At 37.9% G+C, this 9,210-nt stretch overlaps 2 protein-coding genes across 4 annotated transcripts; one reads left to right on the top strand and one right to left on the bottom strand.

The window, feature by feature from the left end:
- Positions 1 to 829: 829 nt before the first annotated feature.
- Positions 830 to 5,119, bottom strand: Nopp140 (nucleolar and coiled-body phosphoprotein 1). Of its 3 annotated transcripts, none has more exons than XM_078183222.1 (4): positions 4,943 to 5,119; positions 3,020 to 4,654; positions 2,861 to 2,947; positions 830 to 2,017 (listed from the first exon to the last, which is right to left on the bottom strand). In XM_078183222.1, the coding sequence occupies exons 1-4, from the start codon at positions 5,042 to 5,044 to the stop codon at positions 1,862 to 1,864; spliced, it is 1,980 nt and encodes a 659-aa protein (XP_078039348.1). In that variant the 5' UTR covers positions 5,045 to 5,119; the 3' UTR covers positions 830 to 1,861. The 3 variants fall into 3 exon arrangements, with proteins under 3 accessions (XP_078039348.1, XP_078039346.1, XP_078039347.1); XM_078183220.1 differs by lacking the exon at positions 2,861 to 2,947 and adding an exon at positions 2,219 to 2,683 and having other exon boundaries at positions 1,879 to 2,017; XM_078183221.1 differs by lacking the exons at positions 830 to 2,017; positions 2,861 to 2,947 and adding an exon at positions 2,025 to 2,683.
- A 1,267-nt stretch (positions 5,120 to 6,386) lies between these two features.
- Mad2 (mitotic arrest deficient 2) lies at positions 6,387 to 7,403 on the top strand. Its single transcript, XM_078182879.1, has 3 exons — positions 6,387 to 6,536; positions 6,609 to 6,971; positions 7,078 to 7,403. The coding sequence occupies exons 1-3, from the start codon at positions 6,464 to 6,466 to the stop codon at positions 7,275 to 7,277; spliced, it is 636 nt and encodes a 211-aa protein (XP_078039005.1). The 5' UTR covers positions 6,387 to 6,463; the 3' UTR covers positions 7,278 to 7,403.
- Positions 7,404 to 9,210: the final 1,807 nt, after the last annotated feature.

The raw sequence follows: 9,210 nt of genomic DNA, 5'->3' as shown, positions 1-9,210 counted from the left end.
AAGATCGCTCAATGGCAAACTAAAAGTATCTTTTCTTCTTTGACAATTTTTTGAAAAAAGGAAAGATGTAAGAATATTTTAATTTCGTATGCTTACCGATTAACATTAGCAGAATCGATTCAGATTTTTCAGAGCGATAATAATCATTTTCCTGGAAGTTGAAGCGGTGATTGTAAGATCGTGTGAAAGGAAGTCATAAGTAGCAGGGCACGAAAATATAAAACACTTGTTAGATGACGTGAAGATGTTTATAGGGTAAAAAACTACAGCACAGTTATGTAGATTACATACTCTGTTTATATTTATTTTTGAGATGACAATAATATCGTACAAAGATGCATATTTTCAAATTAACAATGAAATTGAACCAATTTCGCATGTCTGAGTCATGTTGGTTCATCTTTTGTGTTTACACATAATGAAAGGCGATCAACTTTAGAAAAGTGATTGCATGTCAGTTGGCTGTATAAAAAAATGTCTATCGTCATTTATATTTTTGTTTCGTATAAATATTAGTCCTTTAAAGGTCACGATTTACGCGTCTATCTACGCGCTCCCGGGTCATCCTGTATCGTCGAACATTGATCTACTTATAAAGAAAACAAAAGTGAACAGGTTTCAACTAGAGATCATGTTTTTGAACGTGTCTAAAAACATACACGTGTACGTCATATACACGTAATTTAGTACGCGTTATAATAAGGATACGTGTACCTGTGAATTATTTCGCACATGTTTAGACACACATACATTTATGAGGATCCTTTAAATTGACGCAATTTTTAGAATATCGATATTTATTTATCGATCGAAGCTATGGGTCTTCAAATATCGATGTTAAGTATCTAAATGAATGAAAACGACAATTTCATTAATAGTAGTATGGTTTGAAAATAATTGACGTCAATAAATTAACACATTGGCTTTTTAATAATTTTGTTAATAACAATTACATGTTAATAAAGACATTATAATATTAATTTGTACTATGTGTTTAAGGAAACATGATAGTTTGTTACGAAAAAATTATGTTCATTTGTCAAAAACATATGTTACATAATAAAAAGCATGTTAATAAAAGTCATAGCTTTAATCCATAATAAATTAATACCGATATTCCAAAATCTATACTGCAATTTAATAATCAACTGAAATAAATGCACGCTTAACTAAATACACGTGCGTTTAAATATACGTGAAATAACTCACGAGTAAACGTGTTCTTAATAACACGTACTGAAGTAAGCGTACATGAAGTGCATGTGTACACGTGATTCAAGTATACGTGAAATACGAATCTCTAGTGTCTACTATATGGGACTACAAAGTGGTAATGTAGAATATAGAAAAAAACTCACCCCGACGGAATAAGAGCTTAAAAATAGTCGATTACAGTTCGAAATTAGATGTTAAACTGATGTTCTGAGTGAAATTTCCTATCTATACTAGGAACACTACGTTCACGAAATATGTTACATATTGCAATAAACAACGTTGAATATCTTATAGTACAGACACTACCCAATATTGAGATAGTTTAGATTTAACTATACCTCTCGTATTAAAATAAATCAGTGATTCCACGGGTCTATCGAGCAGCAATTGGAAATGGCCGTCTTATAGATACTAAAATTGTTGGAGAACGCAACCATGTCGTCCAACGAGAACGAAGGACGTTCTTAAATTCGCGTCGCTTTACAGCAGCTGTTTGATAATTACGTCAACGTTACAGCTTCAAAAATCTTGAAACAATTGCCATGCGAAATGAAAGCTTAGATTGCCTTATCATACTTTGCTTAACTAACCGTACTTGCTAATAACGTTTCAAACATTTACATACACGCTTTATAATACGTCTTCCTCAATCCTCGAACTTAATGGAATTGATGCTAGTATCTATTTGACCGCCGCGGTAGCTACCACGTTTCTTCTTCGTCTTCTCGTGACGAAATGACTTTCCCCTTGTGAACTTCAAGTCTTGATTGGCTTTTTCTCCCCAAGAGCCTCGTGCACCTCTCTGTCGAACCACAAGTTCTTCTTTTAATAATCGTTTCGACGTTTAGTTCAATTTGTAAACTGCAGGTCTCCATGCCAGATAAAAATTCTATTATAAAAATGGAAGAATTGAATTGATTCGCTTTAAACCTATGTATGAAGCACGAATGCATGAAGATCTACGGTTTATTAATTAATCTACTCCACACTAACTGCTCCTCACCTTTGTACAAAATGTATATGATCAATCGGCAAACGTTATCTTTTTATTTTGCGATTGTGAACTATCGAAGGATTGCCTTTTCTCAAAACCACCCCTGCCCCCTCTAAATCCACCGCGACCACCACCCCTGTCACCATCACCCCACGATTTTCTGAATCCATCAGATTTACCCCCTCCGTTGTCCTGACCACTCCACGATTTTCTGTTTTCAAAACCACCCCGACCACGACCTCTGAAACCATCTCGACCGCCTCTGAACCCTCCGCGACCACCCCTGTCACCACCGCCCCTACCACCCCGGTCACCACCTCGACCACCCCTAAATCCTCCTCGTCCAAAACCACCGCCCCTTCCTCCGAAACCACCGCCTCTATCTCCACCGAAACCACCACCTCTATTTCCACCAAAATTATTCCTTCCACCATGTTTCTTAAAATCACCCTCTTCTTGATTCTCGTCCATCTCCTGGAACAAAAGAGAAACTCAGGTCAATCGCCGTTTCCGTTGAGCAATAAACATTTCAGGGAGCATAGTTTCTCAAGAGCATTTTTGAAGAAGGTTGGTGAATGCACGGAAACATGGTCTCAAGCTATCACAAAACGGCGAGTGACCTGTGTCTCTCGGATGTTTCCGAGCATTTACCTTCGCCTCAAATGAATTGTTTGCCAATTTTGGGTCCAAATTTACATCTTCATCCTTTACGCGACGAAATGGGATATTTTTCGATTGCTAAACATAAAATCTAGTAAATCATAATGCTCTCTTCAAAAAATAATGGGAATCGACAAGACATATTTATACCTTATCGCCATTGAAGCTGTTAGATGATTTCACGAAATTACTGTAATTGTTTTTCTGTCCTTTCTTGGGAGGTGACGTGTCTTGGTTCTCAGTCTGATCATCCACATCATTCTCTTTACGTTTTCTCTTTTCTGGTTTGGCTGGAGTTTTCTGTTCTACTTCTTCGTCGGAGTCGCTATCATCTGAATCCGATTCTGTTTTAGTTGTTGATTTTGAAGCAGCTTTAGCGATAGGCGTTGCCGTCGGTTTCTCATCTTCTGACGAATCTGAGTCAGAATCCTCGGAAGATGACTTTGCTTTAGTATTTGATTTTGCTACCACCTTTGCTTGCGCAGACACTTTAGCAGGTGCTGCCTCTTCGTCGGAAGAATCATCTGAACTAGACGATTCCTTCTTCTTCGTTGCTGGTTTTACTACAGGTGTAGGTGCTGGTGCTTTATCATCGTCGGAATCAGAATCAGAATCATCACTGGAGGAGTCCTTTTTAGCTGGCGTTACTGCTTTAGCTGGCATTGCTGTTTTAGCTGGTGTTGCTGTTTTAGCTGGAGTTGCTGCTTTAGCAGGCGTTGCTGTTTTACCTGGTGCTACCGCTTTCTTTGCAGATTTAACTATTACTACTTTCGCGGGTGTTTCTTCATCGCTACTGTCACTGCTAGAAGATTCATCTTTTGCAACAGCTACTTTTTTAGGCGGAGGTTCATCCTCTTCTTCGCTACTATCATCGCTTGATGATTCCTTCTTTTTAGCAGCCGCTTTTGTTACAGCCGGTGTGGAAGGAGTTTTAGGTTTCTTGTTAGGTGTCTCTTCTTCCTCGCTGCTGTCTTCACTGGAAGAAGATTCTTTTTTCGCAACTGGTCGCTTTGCAACTGTGTTCTGATTTTCAGATTTGGCTGGTGTCTGCTTTTGTGGAACTGACTTTTTGATTCCTGACACATTCATTGCAGCTGGTGTCTCATCGTCCGAGGAATCATCAGAATCGTCGCTAGATGATTTAGCAGGCGCTACTGGTGGTTTTCCTACAGGAGCTTTTGGTGTTCGCTTTACAGGTGGTTCATCAGAATCCTCAGAGTCATCACTAGATGAGTCCTGCTTCTTTGGAGCAGCCTTTATTTGAGATGGAGTTGCTATAGGCTTTTTCAAAATTGGTTTAACAGGACTCTCTTCTTCACTACTATCTTCACTAGAGGATTCTTCTTTTTTACTAATCGGTTTAACTGGAGCCTTCGTTGCTGTTTTAGCAGGCACAGCTTCATCTGAGTCAGAAGAATCATCGGAAGATTCTTGGGCTTTAGCTGGCGCAGCAGCTTTGGGCGTAGATACTGCTTTTGGCGTAGATACTGCTTTTGGAGTAGATACTGCTTTTGGCGTAGATACTGTTGCTACCTTTGGTGCTGGTTTTTCATCTTCACTAGATGAATCATCCGAAGACTCTTCCTTTTTATTATTTGCTACAGCTTTAACTGCAGCTTTGCCATTTACTTGTGCAACTTTCTTTGGAGCCTCGTCTTCACTTTCTGAACTCGAGTCTGAACTACTATCTTTAGCCTGAGCTTTCAGCAAAATCTTCTTGGGTGAAGTTTTTTGAAAATGCTGAAATACTTCTTGTATCGACGGCGCTCCTTTCGGCAGTGAGGGCTGAAAAAATGGAAGGACGTAAGCGTCGTTCGAACTTGTATTTGTAAACACAATTTGAAGTACTGAGAGAAATAATATTAAAACGGACAAGCGTTAATAGACTGTAAGAGAAACGGTGAAGACCACGATAATTAAAGCTAATTTTGACGGAAAATTCAATATAAAATAGCGCTAATATTTCGACCACGTGGTATAGCTAAATGGCGGCACTTCTTACACCGCATGAGCACCGGAACTATAGTAATCGATTATTACAAGAATATAGAGCAAATTTTTGTATAATCTCACCGCCTTTGTTTTCTTTTGAAAAACCTTCGCCAATGATGCGTCCTTTTTTAATAAATAATCGTGCACGAGGGCAGAGACGCTCAGTTCTTCAGACGATCCCATGATGGAGCGTGTGCAAGGAGCTGGGAAAATTGGCCGCAAGTCGCAACGGAATGCACGATGAACGATCCAGCACGATTAGGCACGATGTTCACGCCTATCGCTTCCAGTGGCGCTGTAATCGACCATGGGTCATGTGAAATGTAGACTCGCAACTACACATAGTAATGGATCCAACTCCTGTATACTTCCCGGTCGCAGCTCGATCCGTTAGTGAGGGTCAACATACAAATTTTCTTTATTCTGATTGACTAGCGATTTACTGGTAAGGCAATGCTGCCATCATACTAAAAAAAGTGGAATAACAGCGAGTGAGTAAGAGAGCATGAAATCAACACAACTACATGTGGAGAAAGTCCAACAAACGATGTAGCTTGTTTCATTCTACCGTGCTTGCGATCTTACTCTTTTTGCGAAATTCATTTTTTAAAGAAGTTTCAAATAATAATAGAATTTCACAATGCGTGCTAACCGAACGAATGCGCAAAAAGAGTGAGGCTGCAGGCATGGCAAAGTAGAGCAAGCTAGGTATCTATCCATGTGCGGAATCACACATTGTATTTTGTTTTCTTTCTACAGTTTGCGCCGAGTTGTTTGTGTAGTAAAATGGTGGGGATGTGCGAGCCAGCTTAGAGAATACAGGAATTTGGTAGGAGTGGGACCCGGTACTGCACACATGTGGTTATATTTTAATTGTTTGCGGAATACTTCGTTTAATTAAAAACGGTCGGACCGCTGATAAATAGTATAATGTAATTACAATTATCTCATTTCAATTTTTCATTCTGTACGTTGATACAAATAATTGCGTTTAGTTTTTAATATTACAATATAATTGCTCTATCGGATTAGTGACAAATTCAAATAATCGTGATTGACTTTAACCGTCTCGAATTGTCTGAACAGTTCGAAACTTCATTGAAATTTATTATATTAAAGTACAAAAATTAGTGTAATAAATTTGTACAGTGTTACAATAATACAATTATTCAATACTATAAATATCATATTTAACTACGATGCAATTTGCAATTCAGATCTTTTATTCAGACGACCAATGAGAGCACAGGGAGAGAACTTTTTGTATCGTTTTACTACTATTTCGTACAACAGTTAAATATATTTCGTTATGTAATTACATAAACATTTCACTTCAGTAATTGAGTTCATAAACACAGTATATATTGTAGAATTTAATTTTAAATTAAAATAATGCATATAATTGGTTTACGTTCCATGTGTTCATGAAACTATGGAAATAATCCTCATGATCTCTGATTGGTCAATATCTGCTACCGGGTTGCACATTGGATATTTTCAAAGTAATAAACCGGCTTTGTGTGGTTACTTGTCAGGTGTTCACGTTTTTGAACGGAAGATTGACTTCTGGAGTTCTGTTTGAAGATATATTGCTTCTAAATAATGACGGAAACTCAACAGAAAACAAAATGTATAACATTGAAAGGCTCTGCGGAATTGGTTAAGCAATATCTTCGTAAGTTCCCCTCAAACTAATTTACATTGCTAACGACTTTGTTGCTTCAGGAAATCTGTTTCATTGTTTCAGTTTACGGTGTGAACAGTATTTTGTACCAAAGAGGCATTTATCCCCCAGAAACATTCGAACCTGCTGAGCATTTTGGTCTGTTCGTTTTAATGTCAACAGATGATAAAATTAAGGGGTTCTTAGACACTGTTCTTGGTCAAATCCAAGAGTGGTTGGTCCAACGAAAAGTACAAAAGGTAACTCTGGTCATAACAAACGTGAATACCAAAGAAGTTTTAGAGAAGTGGGACTTTAAGGTCGATTATGAAGGTCAAACTTCCAATGGATTGAAAGATGTTACAAATAATGGTCTCCCGGATGTTGGAACAAAAGACGTAAAGACTATACAGAAGGAGATACGTGAAGTAATTCGTCAGATCACAGGTAACGATCTTTATCTCTAAACTTTGCATATGCACACAAATAGAATACAGAAGTAATGGTAAGGCAGAAGCTTGGCTTGTTTTCTTCATGTTAATTTTATTATCAGGAACTGTAAGCTTTCTTCCATTGTTGGATTGTTTATGCTCTTTCGATATCTTGACTTACACTGTACCTGATTGTGGTATTCCAAAAGAGTGGGACGAAACTCAACCAGTTATTATTGCCAATAGTCAAGAGGTTCAATTAAGATCATTTTCCACTTCCATTCATAAAATGGAGACAATAGTTAGCTATAAGAATGTCTAGGTTTAAGTATTTTAAAGACTGTTATTTAAATCCTAATTGGTATGTATGTGGTCAAATGCATTGGTCGCGTAATTTTTAAGAGTTTGCATATGTGTATTGATTCTACTATAGTATTGTCTACTATTGTCTAAGAAGAGTTTTATAGAAATATATATTTTTTAACACAATTTATAAAACAATTATCATTGGACTGCAGATCTTTATGCAACTGGTTCATAGATAACATTTTGACTAGTTAATTGAGAGAAAAATTTCTTTAACTGATTAAATGATTCATTGTAGCAGAACTTAAATGCATGAAGATGGGTAGTTCAATTATGAGTGATTCTTTTTATTCTACTTTTTTTTCTATCCCCTTGTTGCAGCCTCAAACTTATTAAATTAACTATACTATTTATTAAATTAGAATTCATTGATGAATGAAAATTATGTTAAATGTCTTGGAGAATAGGGACTGCTGTAAGGAAGTTGTTCCTGGAATTAGTGGAGAATAAAACACAAGAATTGACAAGAATCTTGGCAGATTTTATTAAAACATAATTGACTATTACACTTAACACAGGAATTATATTATTTTACTTGGCAAAGCATGAAAGATACGACTAGAATAAAATATTCCTCGTGTCTCACATTCGTCACATACCAAATCGCAAGTAATGTCGTCAGCATTATATAAATGTTTAGATCGCGTGTACCGTTGCTCCGAAAACCTGTTGAACATCATTCTCCTTTCGATGTACACACGACACGAATTCACGAAACAAACGTTATAATCCGATCATGAACGCAGGATCGAAACTAAATTCTCGGTAGTACGTACACGTGGACGACCAGGCGTCTCTCGTTTAGTATAGAAGTAAACTCGACTGTAATTCGAGTTTTTTCGCGACTCGAAATATGGAAATTCAATAGAAATCTCGCGTGTCTCTCGCGTTAAACTATGTTTCTCCACCTTTCTTTTTCTCTCTCGAGGATGTCGAATAAATTGGTACTGGTCGTAAAACCGTTTTCCCCCGACGTGCCTATTGCACAAGGGATGTTCTTACCGAGTCGGTCCACTTTTCGTTCCACTTGTATTTTTTATTAGCTTTTTTTTTCATTTTCATTAGGAAACATCAACAGCGGCTTATGCTTTCGTTTAATACTTGCAGCGTTCGTTTTCCCTTACAACAATTTTCGCTATTAACTTCGTTAACGTACTTCGTGCTGCTAGAGTTTAGCCTTTACGGTCCATAGTGCACTTTCGTTTTCGCTATTAGACTATCGTTGGAACGCGATCGTTCGCTCTCACGCATCGTACAAAATCGAAACGGCTCTGTCCCGGCCCTTTTTCTCCCCCACCTCATCCGTTTTACTTTCTGACAATCGTTCGATCACTCGAGAAATCGTCTCTCTTTTTATCGGTCGCGATTCAAATTACCGAGGGCGGACGGCACGTCCGTGATTAATCGTTTTAACACTGTACGCAAGCTTGAACGCTCCGGAATCTCACCTAGACTATTTAGATTCGCTTCGGTTCTCTCCTGGTTAGTTTACACACTGCAAAAGCTGCTGGAAATACGTTGAAGTTTATAAACATTACTAAACCGTCTGGTCCGCCGTGAACTGTCTTCGTGACGCTTTGGGGGTTGGTAATCGTGAGCGGGTTTATTTCTGTGCTCACAAAACTTGCTTCCATTTTGCACCCTTCTCACAATTTACCCTTACCACCTCTACTATCGTTTAATGAAACCATGTCAAGATTTAGATGATCTATTGTTTCAGTCTTTCCGATGTCGCGAAGCAAAATTGTAGACGTATTTACAGAACCGATGCCATTCCTCGTTTCGATAGCTTTTCATTTCTCAAGCTTAATTTCATCAAACAAATAATGGAAATCAACTTATTGCAACCCGTGCATACCTAATTTTCATCTAATCAGAACAGAATCTGC

This window comes from Augochlora pura, chromosome 6 (genome assembly GCF_028453695.1).
Source record: "Augochlora pura isolate Apur16 chromosome 6, APUR_v2.2.1, whole genome shotgun sequence".
In the NCBI taxonomy this organism is placed as follows: domain Eukaryota; kingdom Metazoa; phylum Arthropoda; class Insecta; order Hymenoptera; family Halictidae; genus Augochlora; species Augochlora pura.
The sequence above is the reverse complement of the archived record's forward strand: the minus strand, read 5'-3'. Positions and strand labels throughout refer to the sequence as shown.